A 19,919-nucleotide genomic window follows, 5' to 3' on the forward strand; every position below is an offset into this window, starting at 1 on the left:
CCAGGTCGCCGCTTTTTTTTTGATGCAACCGGATATCACTTAATCACACACACACACACACACACACACACACACACACACACACACACACACACACACACACACACACACACACACACAGGGTGTGGAACGTGTTGCGTGATTTATAAAACCCCAAATAAGTAGTTCAGTGATGTAGGTTTATGATAATACAACTATTTCCACAGTTTAAGGAACACTCTGCTGTAACTACTTTTATCAAAGTGGTTGCCAATTCATTTTCTGCTAATTAACTACTCAAATGAATTGACTAGTAGTTTCCGTACCGGGAGCACGCTGCAAACTGTTCAGAGCCTCCCTGAGCTTGAGTGTTTGATACTCAACAGATAAGAGATTCAGGGGAGTATTCCTTTAAAGTCACAACAACGTACAACAGTGGTACACGTGGACACACACACCTGTCGATCTGTTGTGGTGCGGGCGCTCTCTGAGTGTCAACCATCAGCCAGTTGAGGCCAGTGATCCACATGTTGACCTCCTCCTCGCTGAAGGCTACAAAGACACAAAGACGGACGACACAAGAGGGGAGGAAAACTGTCAAAATGTCTGACTGGCGACTCCTAATCCTTCTAATGTCAGATTGCAAGTTAATAGGGAACAAACAGCTAAAAGAAATGTTTATTTGAAAGTTAATTTAAGATACCATGTCCAATATATTGGAACTCAGGCCTTATTTTTGCAGTTTTGTCCATTTACATTTTATGAGTTAGGATAACGCTGAAGTCATCAAAAAAAAAAAGAAAAAAGAAATCTGGAAACATGGAGACATCAAAATCAACATGTTATCCAGATTAAACCCACTTTATTTGGAGGTAAAACTGAAAGAAATGATGGTAATAATTAGGGATGCACCGAATCCAGGATTCGGCTTTGGATTTGGCTGAATATTGGGCTTTTTGACGGGGTTCGGTTTCTGCCGAACCTTACCATTTTTTTCCACCGTTGATTAGGGGAAGGTGTTTACGTAGGTGGAGCGTTCAATGCAGTAGGCTGTGAGAAAGTGAAAATGGAACTCGTGAGCAGAAAAAGTGTAGTTTGGCAGTACTTTCAGTCAAAAGAAGGCCATTCTCTGGGTGGGCAAAGCAGAGAAAGGGGAGGTAACCTTCCTCCTTATGACCTCATAAAGAGCAGATTCCAGATCGGCCCATCTGAGCTTTCATTTTCTCAAAGGCATTTCTCAAGCACCCAGGGCTTGGTTTACATCTATCGCCATTTCTAGCCACTGGGGGACCAAAGGCAGGCTGGGGGAACTCATATTAATGTTAAAAACCTCATAAAGTGAAATTTTCATGCCATGGGACCTTTCAACGTCGCAGCGCTGTCGTCATCTGTTTAGCTCGCCTCTGGCCCGCCTATATCAGATACACCGATGTGATTGGTGCAGCTCGGCTACAAGGGCATAGTTAATGAGCATCATTACTGAATGCCAGAGTGACTCGCTGAGAAAATTCAAATTGTGCTCTCGCGAGAACTCTGGATTTCCTGGGTAGAGTTTTCTACAAACTAAAACATAATTTGACTCTTTAGTATAAGACAGACGGAGAGAAACAGAATGGCATTAGATTAGTAATTAGCAGAAAAGATAGTGGTCAAATGAAAAAGGGATGTAGTGTGGCCTTTAACAACTCTGAAGGAAATTTAACAGTAGCAGTGAAAGTACATCACACACACAGAGTATACACACACACACACACACACACACACACACTGACCAGCCACACTGAGCGTCCTGAGGCGAAACTCCAGGCCGTAGAGCACGATGAAGCAGTGGGCGGTGTCCAGTTTCCGGGCTTCCTCCGGATAGCGCTCAAAATCACGGGAGCCCTTCCCCAACCGCAGCTCCCGGATCTCTCCTATGTCGACTGGAGGAGGGAGGGAGGGAGGGAGGGAGAGAGGGAGGAAGGAAGGAAGGATAGTGTTGCATGAACACAAATATGCACAACCATAAATCACACTTTGGCACGTTGTTCGTTTCCCTGCCAAACACACCGCAATCTGCTGCCGGAGAGTCCAACAAAAGTACTTTGTGTGAGTCCAGAGAGCCAAAGAACAGACTCAGACACAAACATGTCAGCTGTCGATGGGCAGGATGCTCCAAAAGTCTGCAGAGGTTTTTAGCAGCAGCAGCCGAACTAATAAAGTCACTTTTTGTAACCTTTACTTCACGTAGATCAGAAGACAAAATCCCTAAACCTTTAAGCTCAAAAGTCCCTTAAAACTTTGATGGAATAAGTCACTTTAAGTGGTAAAAAAAAATGTGACCCCCAAAAGACACATTTAAATTTTTTACCCACATTTATTTCTATTTTTGCCTGAAGCTCTGCAGCCATGTCTGCTAATTCTGCACTTGTAGAAATATAGCTCCAACTTAGGGCTGCACAATATCATTTCTTTTGTTGTTTTTTTTAAATCATCATCGTGATATCATCTGGCGCAATAAACATCGTGAAAGGTTAGGACATCGCGAAAGACACTCAGAGATTGTTTGTGTTAGTTGAAAGAAAACATCATTAGAAAACTGCATTTTAAAATGAAACTGTCATTGTTATTTTTAGTGCTGCCTTTTATATTCAATTCTATGTTCAATAAAAGAATGTTGGAAATGATTTTCTTTCATTTGTTTTAAATTCAACGAGCAATGTGTTGTATTTTAGCAGCCTACTGAAAGCAGCAGACCTGAGAACACTTTAATATCTGTTTATGTATCGCAAGTAATATCGTTATCGCGATATTCAACAACGTTATTGCATATCACATATTTTCCTCATATCGTGCAGCCCTACTCCACATATCGCTTTTGTCAAACAAATCTGAAAATATACAATATCTACCTCCGCCTAGGAGTTTATGGATTCGGAGCGGTTGGTGTGATTGTCTGTCAGTAGGACTACAGAAGAACTACTCGCCCCATTTTCCAGAAACTTGGTGGAAGGCTGTAGCATGAGCAGAGGAAGAATTACATTTTGGAGCGGCTCCGACTCACAAAGCACATATACAAATTAGTTTACACTTTCGGTAACTCTGCGAGATAGGGCATCTGTGCTGCATTCATATCTGAGTTGGAATAATCGGAAAGAAATGGGATCCCGAATGGAAAAATTCACACTGCATTAATATTGTGAGATAGGGCATGCCTTTTTTTAGAGGTCTGCCCTTTCCGAGTGTCCTTCTAGTTGTTTCTGTGACAGGAATCAACATGCAAACCCAATTTTCTCAAAGACTCTACTCTACTCTACTCTTTATTTTTTTTGGTCTTTTTTTTAAAGATTCTTTTTTTTGGGGCATTTTAGGCCTTTATTTGATAGGACAACTTAGACATGAAAGGGGAGAGAGAGAAAGGGGGAATGACAGCAAAGGGCCGCAGGTCGGAATTGCCGCTGTGGCGAGGACTGAGCCTCTGTACATTGGGTGCATGCTCTACCAGGTTTACTACCCAGGCACCCTATTTTTTTATTTTATTAAATACAAATTTGTTTATTTGAGCTGTCCCCTAAGCTTTAACATCAGATATTAAAGGTACTGCAAATTTATATTACAGAGCATTGAAACACAGATTATAGGATAGTTAAGGCATTTAAAAGTTTTTAAGGGATATTTTTCTGATTGATAGGTATAGCATTTGTTTAACCGGTTCAATCCCCAGACCGACAGGATCAAATCTGGGTGGGGAAAGTGAAGGAGCAGCTCTTGTCCCTCCCTCATTACCACCACTGAGGTGCCCTTGAGCAAGGCCCTTAACCCCAACCGCTCCAGTGGAGCTGCTCAGTGGCCAGCAGATCAGACTGTGGTTGTACTGGGCAGCTTACAGGTATGAATGTGGAACTGTGTGAATGTGACAGGTACGGTTGGGTACCGTTTGGATTTTTACGATTCCGATGCCGAACCGGTACTTTTAAAACAATTCCAATTCCTAAACCGATTCTTGAAAAACTGAAAAATGACACCAAAGAAAGGCTCTTTTATAGTTTTTTTTTAAATTGAAAAGGATTTAAATGTAACAATATATTAACGTTTTAAAGTACTTAAATATATAATAAGAAAGAGAACGTGTGATATTCTTACGTTCGTTTCGGCGCGACAGAGGGAAAATATTTCAGTCGACACATTAAGTGGAACCGATATGAGGAACTGAAATTTGCGTTCTAATCCGGTCCGATTCTTACCGGTTGCGTAGGAACCGGTTCCATAGTGGAACCAGGTTTCGGTACCCAACCCTAGTGACAGGTCGTCGTTGCAAATGAGAAGTTGTTCTCAATCGACTTACCTGGATAAATAAAGGTTAAATAAAAAAACTAAAAAAATATATAGGTATTAACAAGCTAAAAAAAACACCCCTTTTTATTCAAACTGTAAAAACATTTAAAAAGTTCAAATCTGCACTTGTGGCAGGTTTTGTCTCCGTATTACTACATTTAATAAGTAAACGAACAGTTACCGAATGCTTATGTTGCCCCAGAAGGGTTAACAGAGTGGCCAAGGAGGAGTGAGGCGAGCCGACCGACCGCAGAGTCTGATGTAAACTCTGGACTCTACTCTGACACTTAGAGCAGTCGACACACCCACAGAGAAAACCTGGGCTTATTGACTTAGCAGATGTCTTGTGTAAACACACATAAAGATACACTCAGTTACACACACACACACGACGATTGTTTCACTATCTTTGTGGGGACCCGTCATTGACATAATGCATTCCCTAGCCCCTTACCCTAACCTTAACCATCACAACTAAATGCCTAACCTTAACCCTTACCCTCACCGTAACCATAACCTAATTCTAACCCTAAAACCAAGTCTTAACCCTCAAACAGCCTTTTAACCTTGTGGGGTCCAGCATCTTGGGCCACACACACACACACACACACACACACACACACACACACACACACACACACACACACACACACACACACACACACCTATTTTCCTTGAGCCAAATGAAAACAGGAATAATACATGTGTGGGTGTGTTTATGTGCATATATTTTTATTTTCTTCTTTCGTACCTGTTTCAATATTTATTTACCTATGTATGTAGGAATAAGTGCTTTCTTATTTTCATGTATTTTTATTTTTTATGAATGTTTTTTCTTATTTAAAGGGGGGGGAAACAAGTATCGTGACTATGTTGGTTTCAAACAATGTTAATTAAAGCGTATTGTTACAACTTTATGTAACCAACAACAAGAAAGAACTGGCAATGTCAAGCATGAATGCAATGCTCTGAAAATAATAAGAAAAGAAAAAGAAAACAGGAATAATAGAGAGAATAGAGACATTGGCCCTCACTTACCAAACGAATGTATTACAGAAAACAAGTGTAAAACCGGTGTATGGTCATTTCCACTCAAAGCTCTGCATTTATCAATATGGACGTGAGCGGAGGCTATGATCAAATCTCACGTCAAGTTTAAACTCGTGTACGCATGTTTTCGAGTCAGTGTGGACTTGCGGCGCAGCATATAATCAGTTTAACAGGAGAAGGAGAATTCATCAAATGATCGCTTATCAGCAATGGCAGATCTGGCTCTTTTAGAAGACCTCTATGCGCCGGTACAACAGTGCACACGTACGCACACGGGCCACGGTGGAGCGCTCCATCGGATTGATTAAGGGCAGATGGCTCTGTCTTGCATCAGCGGGGGTGGGGACCCTACTATACACGGCAGAAAAAGTTTGCAACATTGTTACGTGCTCTCCCTCACAGCTCGGTTGCCTGGCTCAGACTCGAAAAAAGAAAAGAGTAAAATAAAAGACACTGCATAAACTCTGCTACTGTGTGTTTATTTAAATATAGGTACACCATGTAGGCCTAACATACTGCAATATAAGTCTGTGTATATTACTATTAGGACTATAGCATACATATGTCAAGGATGTATAAATTAAATAAACTTCAGCTGGAGTCTGATTTACTACGGCAACACTGTTGACCGCATCAGTGATCTCTTTCCATTCCACATTCTTTCTACAGCCTTTAATACAAGTTCTCAGGCTGCCAAACAGTAGCTTCACACAGTGCAAATGAACCTGAGATATCAGGCTTTCATTAGCCGCTTTCCGACCAAGTAGTTACAGGATCGTAGTAGTTATAGGAAAAGTTCACTTCTAAACAGAACTACTCTCCCCCAAAACCGTTTTTTCCAATTGCATTCCCACTGGCCAAGTGGCCATAGGGACTGGTAGGAGGGGTAAGGGAGTGATGCAAGCATGGCAACGGTCTTTATAGCGCTAAAATCAGAAAACAAATAAACCAAAAAAAGTATGAACTAAATACTAAATCTAATGTATATAGCATATTTGTCATAATTTAAACAAGTCTCCCGAAGAGAAACGGGTATCTCTCTCTCTCAATTACCAACCAGACGTGTGTGTGTGTGTGTGTGTGTGTGTGTGTGTGTGTGTGTGTGACGGCCGGCGAGCCGCAGGACACACTTGTGGAGTTTAACTCCAAAAAGACAGTTAACCACAGGTTTCCGTTAATCTTATGATGGACATGTGTTGTGATATTTAAACAAACGAACCGTCAACGGCGAAATAAAAGCCTCTTATTTACGAGAGCGGTCTGAGAGACCTCCAGCTTACAGCGGGGTCTCTGAGCATGACTGGCCGAGCGACGAGCTAGCGGCCGGGGCAGGCGCCTGCTGGCTGTCGCCTCACTTCATGGAGCTTCTCAACTCCGAAAACTTTGAAGCAAATTGTCAATTCGGCATCAATTTTCGCAAGACTGCCTATAATCGAAATCTAAACAGTTCATTAAAACACTAAATTAATTAATTAATTAATATATTATTATTAATTATTATTAATTAATTCACTAAAACGTTGTCAGAAGTGAAATTAGTGATGAATAACATGGCAAAAATTGTTAAAATTGTCCCGTTGTTGGTCTGTCTGTACCAGAAAGCCGACCCTCGTTCACCTAGGTTCATATGCTGAAAAGGGAAAAGAGAAAAGACCCTGGCCTGAAGTAGGAGCTGAAAGAGTTACAGGAATGTTCTAGGAACTGCAAAAATCCTTCCGGCCATAAAGCGGCTAATCTCCACCTCTGAAAAGTGCCACTTTTTAGCCGGATTATGTCTCACCATGTCGTAAATTGTAGGGGTGAGGCCTCAAAACCCAGAATACATTGGGGCATGATATTTAAATTACGATGGTTTCCAGCCGCTGCATTTATCAATGTACGACCATTCTTACGCTGTGATTGGTGTGATACGAACGTTTCATGAATCACACGTGAAGCCTGTCGTAAGAGGATTTCTGCGCTCATATCTGTGCTGGTTTCTACGTTAGGTTGATAAATGAGGGCCAGAGTGATCTCCCCAACAGGTAGACAACAGCAGACAGAGAGGACGGAACAATCAAAGCCTGTTGCTGCTCTTTATCGGGCCAAAGCGAGCCGTCCTAAGCAGGTTGTATATAATCGGGAATCAAAGAGCCAAGAGGAGGAATCTGGTTCCTATCTGAGCCTCCTACATGTGGAGATGACAGGGAGAGCGTTTTGGCATGAGATTAAGAGAGAAGTCCATTATCCTCAGATGGAAATGTGTCCATAATTTAGAAGGAGGGAGGAAGGGAGGGGTTCAGAGCTGGAAGCAGCAGAACACGTAACTGAATCTGTCTGAGTTACTACCCACGGATAGCCTATTCTGTTTTAAGCTTTTAAAAAAAGAACAATTCTGCAACAAATACAGTGCGTTCCTGTTGCACAACACAATAACTACCTGATGAATTCAAGGAGAAGTGTGATGATCTTCTATAGTCTTCTTATTGTCATCAAAACCCACTTTAAAAGCTTATATCTGGGGCACCTGGCTAGCTCACTTGGTGAAGCGTGTGCCCCATGTACAGAGGCTCAGTCCTTGCTGCAGCAGCCACGGGTAATGCTGCATGTCATTACCCCTCTCTCTCCCCTTTCATGTCTAAACTGTCCTATTAAATAAAGGCCTTAAATGCAAAAAAATAAAAGATCTTAAAAAGCATATATGTTCTTCCTCTGTACCATAAAAACACACAACCAGTGAGTACGTTTACATACACACTAATATTCCTCTTATTTAAGGGCGGGAATCCCCGGAGGCCCCGCGATGCGATATAATCATGATACGTATGCCACAATTCGATATTATTGTGATTTTAAGCATATTGAAATGTATTACCTTTGCATCTGTGTATTGATACGGAAAATGGATTTTTTTTTTCTCCATCCATACTATTATTATTATTATATAATTATTATTCCAAATATTGTTTTTTAGGCCTTTATTATACAGGACAGCTGAAGATGTGAAAGGGGAGAGAGAGAGGGAATGACATGCAGCAAATGGCTGCAGGTCGGAGTTGAACCTGCGGCCGCTGCGGCAAGGACTGAGCCTTTGTACATGGGGCGCACGCTCTACCATGTGAGCTATCCAGGCGCCCCTTATTATTCCAAATATGACAATATTCCAAATTTGATACAGGTCATGTAAACAGCATATTCTGTTTGGATATTATATTTTGTATTGTTGATATATTCGGATTCTTTGGACATGTATACAGCGCATTTAGGAATATGCGTCTTAATTGGGGTTTTTAACCGCAGTTTGTGACAGTTTACGGCTTCTTGCCTGTTCTCTGTGCGTTGCTATGGTTTTTGTACACAAACCAGTTTGCAGCGCTGCAGTAGAGATGCATGGCCAAAAGAAAAGGAGTAACACACCTACTCTAAAACATTATGAAAGATTTGGATATTAACAGCTTTTTAAATATGTACAAACATCTCAACGCCGACCTTTTCAAGAAGGTGGTTGAAGGAATGCACGAGGGAGGCTGTGTTTGCACGGTCAAACAAGTCCGCCACCGGAGGAAAACTTCCTATTTTGCACTGCTGCATGTAAACTGGAATACTAGTGGAATATTCATTTCCATTAGCCCTGCTTAGTCGGAATATTATGTGCATGTAAACATAGTCACTGAGCTACACTGTTGCACTGGGTGACATGTTCCTTCATTACCATGAACACACATACACTGTAGTTTATTTTGACTCAATCTCACACACGCACGCACGCACGCTCACTAGAGCAACAAATGTGGATTAATCTGCAGCTGAAACTAGTACGCCAACAAATGCCCTATTTCCTCCTGTTGTTTGATAAAAACTACAGTGAGCAGCTGTTTTGGGAAATTACTGATGAAACCGATGGGCTTGGTGCTGAGAGCTAAAGACAGGGTGTTGAGATACGGCCGATAAGAAACATCAAATAACACCAGCCTTATTATTTTAATCCATCAGAAAAAAGCCCTCTAATGGACCGTTTGACCACTAACATTCTGGGAGGAAAAGCTGCAGAGAATCTGGACCAAACTCCATCCAACGTATTAACATTTACAACTGTAGATGTCGTATCAGAAACAAGTCAATTAAACCGTGCGCCACAAATTCTTTTGTCAAGCTGCTGTTTTCAATGGCACCTTCATCCTTGGTAGTTTTAGACTGCAGTTCTTTCACGGCTGCTTTTTGTTGAGTCAGAGTAGTTTCCTGTATGTGGGCTCCGCAACTGCCACGCCTCTTTAGGAAACTAGCGGCAGGTCCTGAGTGGGTTGATTCCAACGGGAGAAGTGAATGTGAACAAAGGTTATGACCGATTCTTTCGCCCCATAGTCACCAAAGTAAATATTGGAGCCATTCTGACACTAAAATGGCATTTTTTAGACAGACACATAGGAGAAAATTTACTTGAGACCAGTTTCTGTCTCAGGACCAAACTCTCGCGAGATCTGGCAACACAGCTAAGCTAGCGTCAACAAGTTTTTGAACATCCAGGATTGAATTTAAAATCCTTCTCCTGACCTAAAAAGCTCTAAATGGTCAAACACCATCATATCTTGAAGAGCACATAGTACCTTATTATCCCACTAGAGCACTTACTTGTGGTTCTTAGCGTCTCTAAAAGTATAAAAGTAAAAGTATAAAAGCCAGAGCCTTCAGCTATCAGGCTCCTCTCCTGAGGAGGCAGCTCCCAGTCTGTGTTCGGGAGGCAGACACCGTCACCACATTTAAGAGTAAACTTAAAACTCTCCTCTTTGATAAAGCTTATAGTTAGGGAGTGAGGAGTTGCAGAGTTCACCTAGACCGGCGGGGAAGGGTGTATTGCTACAGACACTGCAGTGCCCTGCTACGTCCTGCTATGCCCTGCAGTGCCCTGCTACGTCCTGCTATGCCCTGCAGTGCCCTGCTACGTCCTGCTATGCCCTGTAGTGCCCTGCTACGTCCTGCTATGCCCTGCAGTGCCCTGCTACGTCCTGCTACATCCTGCTATGCCCTGCTACACCCTGCAGTGCACTGCTACGTCCTGCTGTGCCCTGCTACATCCTGCTATGCCCTGCTACACCCTGCAGTGCCCTGCTGTGCCCTGCTACATCCTGTAACGCCCTGCAGTGCCCTGCTGTGCCCTGCTACACCCTGTAACACCCTGCAGTGCCCTGCTATGCCATGAACTACTACAACTACTATTTCTAGTCATAGTTCCATTATCTTCATTGTGACTATAATTGCTGTTCATCACACCCCCAACCGGCACCGTCAGACAACCGCCTACCAAGAGCCTGGGTCTGTCCCAGGTTTCTCCCTAAAAGGGAGTTTTTCCTCGCCACTGTCGCACTAAATGCTCGCTCTTGGGGGATTACTGGAATTGTTGGGTCTTTGTAAATTATAGAGTGTGGTCTAGACCTACTCTATCTGTAAAGTGTCCTGAGATAACTTGTTATGATTTGATACTATAAATAAAATTGAATTCAATTCAATTAACAAAACTAATCTCCGTAATGCTAAATATCTCTTTTAGCTGTGTAAATATCTAACGTTAGCAAGAGAAAATTATACAAATATAACTTTTCATCCATCCACATGACGTTCACCACACTTTCAAACAAGGCCATGCCCATTTAGGAGACAGGAAGTACCATTGGCGCTGCCTGAAATGTGCTATCTTTAGTACAGAGGATCTTTGGTTGAACTCAGACATTGGAGAGGTTTTGTTAAAAAGAGCAAAATGTTTTTTAGAAAAACATGTTCATAAAAAAGTTTCACTTTGATTGGTACGGAAACTCAGGTATGACCTTGACACTGGTAAGTTATGTTAACACGAAATGCTTCGCAGTCAAAGCCGACTAATTTCCCTCCCAAACTGATATTAAAAATACCTCAAAACCCAGTATTTGTTTTTCTCAGGTCTTTCCCTTTATTACTTCCTGCCATGTAGTCTGAATGTTGGACACACACCCTGCCTGTCTCACTCCACGACACACAGACAATGATAGGTAAGGAGTACACACACACACACACACACACACACACACGCGATTACTCCCACTGTGGCCTTTAATCCAGGTCCAGGCTGTAAACATGGTTGTGATAAAGACACACACACACACACACACACACACACACACACACACACACACACTACTTTAAAGATAGTCTGATGTGACAGTGAGCCAACTGGAGAGACATCAGAGTATAAGATACTATGAACAGTCTCATCAGAGTTAAATCACTCCGTTATGGGACGGTTCTTCTTTCCTCAGTCAGTTCTCAGCGCTCACTGCTCGGTCTGAACGAACGCACCACGAGTTGTGTGCACTGCTGACCTGAAACCACCAGCCGTGGATAATTGCAGTGCATATCCAGTGAAACAAACTGTTCCTGGTACAGCTGGTGACATCACTCCCTACCAGATGGTAGAAGTCTACTTGGGGATTATAAATAACAGGAAGGCAAACGAAAGGGAGACGAGAATAGGCAGGAGGGCAGGTTATAAAATGGAAAACAGATTAGATAGATGGGAGGCTGAAATAAAGTTGCTAATAAATAACAGGGGGTCAGTACGGAGGCCCACGGAGGACTAATTCAAAACCTTTACTCCAAAGTCCAAATTGCTTTCAAACTAGGGCTGTCAATCGCAATTAATCACAAATTAGTCTCGCATTGCCAGACCTTCATCCACAGCGCTGCGAAGGAAGGTCTGGCTAGTCCACACAGCATTCTGGGATGGGAGAAAAACGTGCTCTGGTTTATTGGCATGTCTTCAAGCCAATCACAATCGTTGGCGGTGCTAAGCGCCGGACGGGAAGGAACTTGTTTTGGTGGAACACGTGTACGTTCAAAAGTTGTTTTAGTCGTGCAACAGAGAACTCAGATTGGACAGATAGTCTAGTTAGCTCTCTGGATTTACCCTGCAGAGATCTGAGGAGCAGTTAACCATAGTCCTCAGAAATCCACCAGAGTTTAGAACGCCAACACAAAGAAAGCGGAAGGTAGACAGCCGGCCGAAAAGAGTGAAATCCGGTGGAATTTCCGGCGGAAATCTCCCGGAAATGGAATGTCATGGATATAGACTTTTATCTGTTCTGAATGTACTTTAAAAGGGATATTTTTCAAGTTTTTGAGTATTTGAGACTGGACGTACTCCGGCTGTAACTCAATTCACATCGACAGTACATGGAAATAACTTCAGTCTTGTGGAAAGAACCATCAAGAAGGTATGGCTGCACGATATGACCTAAAATCAATATCACGATAAATTGCACATTTTACCTCCATAACGATAAATGAACGATAATGAATCATCTTTTCTGAAGCCAAAGTGTTTCCAGACGACGGACACTGCTTCTTTTTTTTTGGGCACAAGTTGCTCAGGTGACTCGGACTCGGGTGTTTGAGTTATCCTCCATTATGCTTTCCATGTGACTGACTGGTAGTGGCAAAGTGACGTGACTACACACGCGGTAGAATGTTTTTAAGGAGAAAGTAGGTCTATCAACAGGAATAAATTACCGAAATTATCGTCATTGGGAAAAATACATCGATAACAGCTTCAGAATTTCGATGTCGATACATTTTCGATTAATCGTCCAGCCCTACTGTAAGGGCTTTGGAACTCCACTTGCCATTCAAAATACCCTTTTCTTTATCCATTTCTGCTCAAGGAGCTTTGATTCTGCGAGCCATCCACTCCTGTTCATGGATGTATTATAAGACCCCCTCCAGCTGTCTCGTCTCCGCTGCAGGCAACACCGTCCACAACGTTCCTGCTGCAGCTTCATGATTTCCCAAACTACGGAGCAAAATCACACGTGTGTGCATTAATCGGGCATTAACCCTTGTGTTGTCTTCCCGTCGACCGTAAAAATGAACACCTTTTTGACGCTTTTTCTGACATTTATATCCCTTTCTTCGACACGTTTGATGCTTTTTTTCTATGTTTATGTCGCTTTTTTTAAACGTTTTTGATGCTTTTGTTACCCAACCACCAAACACCACTAACACCAAGTTATTACCACTAGGTTTACACTTATTTTGGAATTCATGGACAATAATCCTCATTTGTAGGAAATGATACCTCATTTTTTTAGTTAAAAATGATGGATAATCAGAGACTTTGAAGAGTCAAAGTTTAGTCAGAATACAGTTTTGAAACCATTTCAAATTGTTTTGAAATGCTAAAACTTGAATAAAACATAACATTTTCAAAAATTCAATAAAAGGAAGTGATCATGAATTGTACGTGCGAAGAGCATTGTATGGAATCCATCTAATTTTTGGGTAATTTTTATAAAAAAAAAAAAAAAAACATTTCTGATTTTGACATTTTGAAAACAGGTCAAATTGGACCTGAGGACAACAAGTGGCGTTAAAAGGAATTTGCGTAGTGGCCAGGTTAGCTCAGTTGGTGGAGCGGGCGCACATGTGGAGGGGTTTACTCCTCGACGCAGCGGCCGGGGGTTCGACTCCGACCTGTGGTCCTTTGCTGCATGTCATTCCCCCCCTCTCTCATGTCTTCATCTGTCCTGTGAAAATAAAGGCCTAAAATGCCCCCCCCCCCAAAAAAAAAAAATTGAATTTGCGTTAACTCGTTATCGCGTTCATTTTGACAGCCCTACTTCAAATGTGAAAAAAAGATTAAATATTCACAATGTAAGGAACTGTTTAAAAATGTAGAGCTTATCACCGCAACGGGACATTTTAAATTGTTGACCTTTAAGTAAACTAACTAAATTCTAACTTTTCTTTTTTGTAAGTTACAGCGCTAAACTGGATTATCGTCCACTCAAAAGTGGCTGCATATTTGAACAAAAGGACGCTGAATCCAGTCTTTAAAAACTTCAAGTCAGTCAGTGTGTTTGCAAGTTTTACCACGCACACCGATACAGTCCTAAAAAATTCCCTATTGGTGCAAACCAGCCGACCGTCGCCTCGTTTGTGGTCCATGTCTCTGCTTCCTGCAGAAGATGCTGGACCTTTTGTTTTCCTACAGCCAGCCAGTCCTTCAATCTGAGACGGGAAGCGAGACACTCCCTGATAACCCCGTACTTCCTGTGCCTCGGGATTTAATACCTCCACTGTTTGCCAAAGGCGCTCATCTCAAAGAAAAACAGCAGGGAAAACAGTAGGGGAAAAAAACTAAAACAAAGGAAGGAAAAGCAGGAGAGAAGGGGGGAGGTGAGAGGAGACGGAGTGAAGGGGTCACTTAGATAAATAGGAGTGAGACTTTTGAGAACAAAGAATTCAGATTCTGAATAAAAAAATGAAAGAAAACAGACGGAGTAAGTGACATGGGAGGTCAGAGAAAACCTTGAAAATGAAAAGGGTGTTTAGGTGGATGTGTGTGTGTGTGTGGGGGGGGGGACGAAACTGGGAAAGGACAGCTGGAGGAGGAAAATGGAGAGAGAAGGAAGGAGGAGGAAGGAGGAGGAGGAGGGAAGAAAAATGGGTAGCTGAGAGATAGAACTGTGGGAGATAAAGTGAAGGAGAGACCCGCTGAGTTCCCGGAATGTTCTGGTGGGTTTGTCAAGAGGGAGTTTGTTTGTAAAGGGCCGTTTGTGGGTTACGAAAGTGTGTGTGTGTGTGTGTGTGTTAGCTGTGTTTTCATCGGTGTGGGATTGAGGAGATTTGGTCTGACTGAGCAGTGGGAGGTGTTCACCGCGGTTTTGTGCACGCTCAGACTCGTAGTAGCAGCACCGTTTATGCGGTTTATGATTATGGATAAATAATTGACGAGGCTCCCCGAGCAGAAACAACACCTACATGTGTGCAGCTGCCAATTAGTCTCTGAGCTTTCATAGAATGATGAGGGGGGGGGGAGGGTTACTAGAAATGGAAAAGAAGAGAAAACTGCAGTAGCCCCGAGAGCAAAGCCGCACGTACAGAAACACGCTGCAAATAAAGGAAAACTAAATACAGAAACACTGCAAGTCAACGCACAATGTGTAACTTTGCGTCGAGGACTGTTATTGGTCAACTCGTCCTGTGTGCCGAAAGTCGGTGTTTCAAGCAGCCTACTGTGGGGAGTAGCAACATGCTAGTTCACTGACATAAGCTTTGCAAATAAACTCAGACATATTTTGGTTACAATGGCGGAGTTATCCCTTTGTCTGCCTGTCTATATGTCCGTAATGTTTTGAAATTAGCACTTCGCCAGCAAGCAGTACTTTGTGGGAAGTTGTGCTAAAGTTTGCTTGCTAACATAACATAAACTGGTTGGTAGACACCTCGCAAATAACCTCAGACTTATTTTCTGGTTACAGCAACATGGCATCATGACTTTGCGAAAACATACATGCCACTTTCCTAAAGCCAAATGGCGTGTTATCTGTACGCATTTTGAGCTATCCACGTGTATGTCTACGCCGTATACAGCGGATGTAAACATACATACCACGTGCCGTGTTATCGCGAGAACGTGCCGTGCTATTGCGAGAACAACGTTCAACAAAAAAAAGGGGTAGTTTTATTTCTGACATTATTCTATCAACACAGACATTTACATCGATAGTCTGGCGTTATAATTTATTTGCCTCGGGTGTACTGTGGAGTGGTTAAGACTGCTTTTAATGGCAGGCTAGCAGATACTGTTGACTTGCGCTAGCCTAGCACAAGCTAACTCTGCAACTGGAAGGACTGGATGAAAAGTGTTGAAAACGGTCTCCTCTGATAAATAACACACTGGCTAATTTGGAAATGAGGTCCTATGTCCAAAATTCTGAACCACCCCTTTAAACATTCTGATTACTTGACTGATGTTCTGCAGATAATATTGCAAATATTCTCTACACACCAAGTGTTTGACTTTTACTGATTACTAGTAGAGCTGCAACGATTAATCGATTAGTTGTCAATTATTAAATTAATCGGCAACTATACGGATAATCGATTAATCGGTTTGAGTTGTTTTTTATGAAAAAAAGTTCTAGCTTCTTAAATGTGAATATTTTGTAAGCTGTAAACTGAATATCTTTGAGTTGTGGATGAAACGAGACATTATAGGACGTCACCTTGTACTTTAGAAAACACTGATTGACATTTTTAACCATTTTCTCACATTTTTATAGATCAAACAACTAATCAATTAATTGAGAAAAAAAAAAATCGACAATGAAAATAATAGTTAGCTGCAGCCCAGATTACTAGCATCCCAATTTATATAAACTGATGAATTAGGCACAATTAAGGACTTTGCATAACTTTTGCATAAGATACAGGCTACATATGTTAGTATGACAAAATATAGTTCTGCTTAAAACTGGCAACAACTTGGCCGTTCAAGCGTGTTCATCAGTTTTTAATGTTGCCTAGAAAGTCATTTGTCTTTCAACTCAATTCGGTTTCCTTTTTGTGCAACTTGCAGCGTCTCTACTTTCCGTTTCCTTATGATGGACACACACGGTGAAGACGTTTTCTTAAGGTACGGCAGAAAGAATCACCTTCAGCGGGGCGATGGAAAAACAAACCTGACAGCAGTAAACCTATTCATATCTCATAGGGGAGGAGTCCTTCTTTTTTTCTTTTCTTTTTTTTTTTTTTACAGAGTGCTACCATAAAATCTGAGAGTTAGAATAACACATGGCAAACAGAAGGAAACTCTATCATGCCTGTTGTGAATGCCATAACTTTTCTCGGTGTTAACAGACACTGTAACAAATCCTCCCCCAGGCCACAAAATGCAGGGCGCCGACAACAGCCCCCACACCCAGACAGGCACAACGCTGCTCCAACAGGCCGATTCAACGGCACAAGAACGGCCTGCTACTTTAAGTACACCACTGCCACTTGACTCCACTCCAGCAGGCTGCCACTGCCGCCATAGCCCACAGTAAGTCAGGCAGTCAGACAGGAAGCTCGGGGCTGGACCAGGAGTCAGGGTCCATGTGGCTGCAGCATGCATGCTATTCTGTCTGGTGAGAGTTACAGGCAGGCTGACATGGAAGAAGCAGCGGGTCACAGGGTCGTGATACGGCCATGACAGTGCCTCAGCTGCAAGTTGAGGTCAGGATGTGGGGAACGCACGCACACACGCGTGCTACGGCTGTGCAATAAATCGAATTTTGATTTTTGGCTCATAACGATCACAAAAACAAAGTAATTGAGAAAAATGTAAGTAAGTCATTCTGCCATTTCCATTGGGTTTGATCTCAAAAAATGTGCCGGCACATTACTGGGGTGAGAAGCCCGGCTAAAACAAGCAACCAACAAAAAGATGATGATTTAAAGAAAAGTAAAAGACGACGTTTTAATACCAAGTGGACAGTTGGTGACAATGGGAAGGTTCCTGAGTGGCTGATTAATGTCAGCATTAGCGAATAAAAATGTAATGTAGTGACTGTCTGTGTATCGCTCAGAGAAACCCAAAGTTAAATCCTGTTTGTAATCGGGACAAAAAAACTTAAAATTAGAAGCAATTAAGTTCAAGAACGATGCTTTTGCATTTTCTGTTTGTCACCTATATGAAGGGCAAAAGAAATTGGCTGGTAAAAAGCCTGTGTTGCTAGTGGATTGCCAAAAAAAGTTATCTTCAGGCCCTGGTTGGGAACCACCGCTTAAATAGCTGCGCACACACAGAAGAAACTGTCCCTGGTGTTCCGTTTCTCTATTTGTCAGAATCTGTGACTGGCACACAATGTAAATGATGTGAAGAAGCAGAAGAAGTGCATACGGTGCATGTGACTGAGACACATCAGGGATGTCATGCGTGAATAGGGGTGGGACAAAATATCGATACGCCAATATATCGTCCTTCGTGCAATACGAGAATCAATACGCTGGCGCCAAATATCAATATTTTAGTTAATAAAATAAAGCGCTCTAAATAGATTTCCCTGCTCCCAGCGTCGCTACTTCATACACTCAACACATGAATGCGTAGCCGAAGAGGAAGAGGTTTTCAACGGGATGAAATGACGGACAGCAGTTTGAGGAAAAGAACAGATACCCCAGCCTTGTTTAAGTCCAAAGTCTGGACCCATAGTTGCTCTATGGTTTTTGTAATTTTAATCCACAGACTGAAATCCTGCCCTAACCTTTTCACCGATATTGTGATGTATCATTATAGGATTGTCTAGCAATATATTGATTATCGAAGAATTGCTTTATCATGATATTTTCGGTACCGTGAGCCATGTATCGTATCGTGAGGTACCCTGTGATTCCCACCCCTATGCACGAATGGATTACGAGCCCAGATGGCCCTCTCAGGGATCCATTTATGCTTTCATATCAATACTCACTCTCTCCTTCTAGTTTGTCAGGGCTTCGGCTCCACACTATCTGCCGCGTGTCCTGCTTTATCTGGAAAGTTCTCCTCTCGGGCCGCTGGGACTTCTTCTGGTAGAAGACGGTCATCACCGTCCCCATCTCCAGGCTGTGGAGGATGCGAGGACCGGCCTCTGTCCAGTCCAGCATCCTGGAGGCCGTGACCGGACCGCCAGCCCCCGCTGTGGCGCCACCACCTGCAGCCTCCTCGGCACAGCCATTGAGGCAGCCACTGAACCTGGCTGCACACATCTTCACTGCATAGCTACGAGGAAACCTTGCAGGATAACTGATCTGTACTGGTGGTACTGGTCCTTTTAATCACTTATTGAATGCACCAGTTATCCAACATGTCCAAAACCACTTGGTGCAAAGAGGAAATCTTGTTATGAGCCCAAATTGTGCCAGTGATTTTAAACCAATTTCACTTAAAAACACAAGCTAGAAGACATCACTCAAAGCTGAAAAACACTCAAATGTCTGAGATGTGAATGATCCTCTGGTCCTCTGGAGGGGGAGTGTATCCCCGTGTTATCCTTTCCAGATGCTTCTGGAAGAACACCAGTGAAATCCTCTCTCATCACCGCTGATCTCAGGTTTCCACCCTTATGGTCCTTGAGTCCACGACAGCAAAGGCAGCCCAGTCCAAACAAGATGTGTCTATCCCTCTCCTGACCTTTTTTTTTTTTTTTGTGGGGGGGGGATTAAGTCGACAAAGCGAGCGACACGGTTAACGCCGAGTTATGTAATGACGAGTCGGACAATTACCCGGAGGTAAGTGTAGCTTGGCGGCGGAGAGGAGGACCGGCATCGGCGGGCGCTCTGTGGCGGCGTCCCGGAGACGGAGAGACGGAGGGGATGGGAGAGCACGGAGCGGCCGCCCTCCCATTCTGGCTCTCCCCTCACACACTCCTCCTTACCGGACACATTACACCGAGGACAGGATGCATTATCGTACGCAGGAGTAGTCGTACGGAGGCGTGCGGGGTTGTGGCGGTAGCCTACGTACGCGTTAATTACCCCAGTTCCTCGTCGCTGCTCGTCGGCAGGAGCTCTCTGCCTGCGCGTGCGCTCTGCTCCAAAGCCAGAGGTCTTGAGAGGAAATTAGGGCTAGCAGACCGGAAAAACTCGAAAAGCTTGATCCGATTTTTTTCTCTCTCTCTCTCTCTCTCTCTCTCTCTCTCTCTCTCTCTCTTTAATTTCTTTTTTTATTATCATTATTGTTTTTATTGACATGAAAAATACAAAACTCTCGTACGGGATCACTAGGTTCGGTACAAATGTTGTTAGTGTACATGAAAGAAAAGAAT

At 42.9% G+C, this 19,919-nt stretch overlaps 1 protein-coding gene across 2 annotated transcripts in view; it reads right to left on the reverse strand.

Moving 5' to 3' along the window:
• Positions 1–19,691, reverse strand: part of LOC116038103 (1-phosphatidylinositol 4,5-bisphosphate phosphodiesterase gamma-1-like) — a 55,488-nt gene extending 35,797 nt beyond the window's left edge. For both annotated transcript variants that reach the window (XM_031282304.2, XM_031282303.2), the window contains exons 1-3: positions 18,585–19,691; positions 1,752–1,901; positions 438–531 (exon numbers count right to left, since the gene is read on the reverse strand). In XM_031282304.2, the coding sequence (XP_031138164.1) occupies positions 438–531; positions 1,752–1,901; positions 18,585–18,861 (521 nt within the window). In that variant the 5' untranslated portion in view covers positions 18,862–19,691. The remainder of the gene's footprint in view (positions 1–437; positions 532–1,751; positions 1,902–18,584) is intronic.
• Between the last annotated feature and the right edge of the window lie 228 nt (positions 19,692–19,919).

The sequence above is a fragment of the Sander lucioperca genome, chromosome 11 (genome assembly GCF_008315115.2).
Source record: "Sander lucioperca isolate FBNREF2018 chromosome 11, SLUC_FBN_1.2, whole genome shotgun sequence".
NCBI lineage: Eukaryota > Metazoa > Chordata > Actinopteri > Perciformes > Percidae > Sander > Sander lucioperca.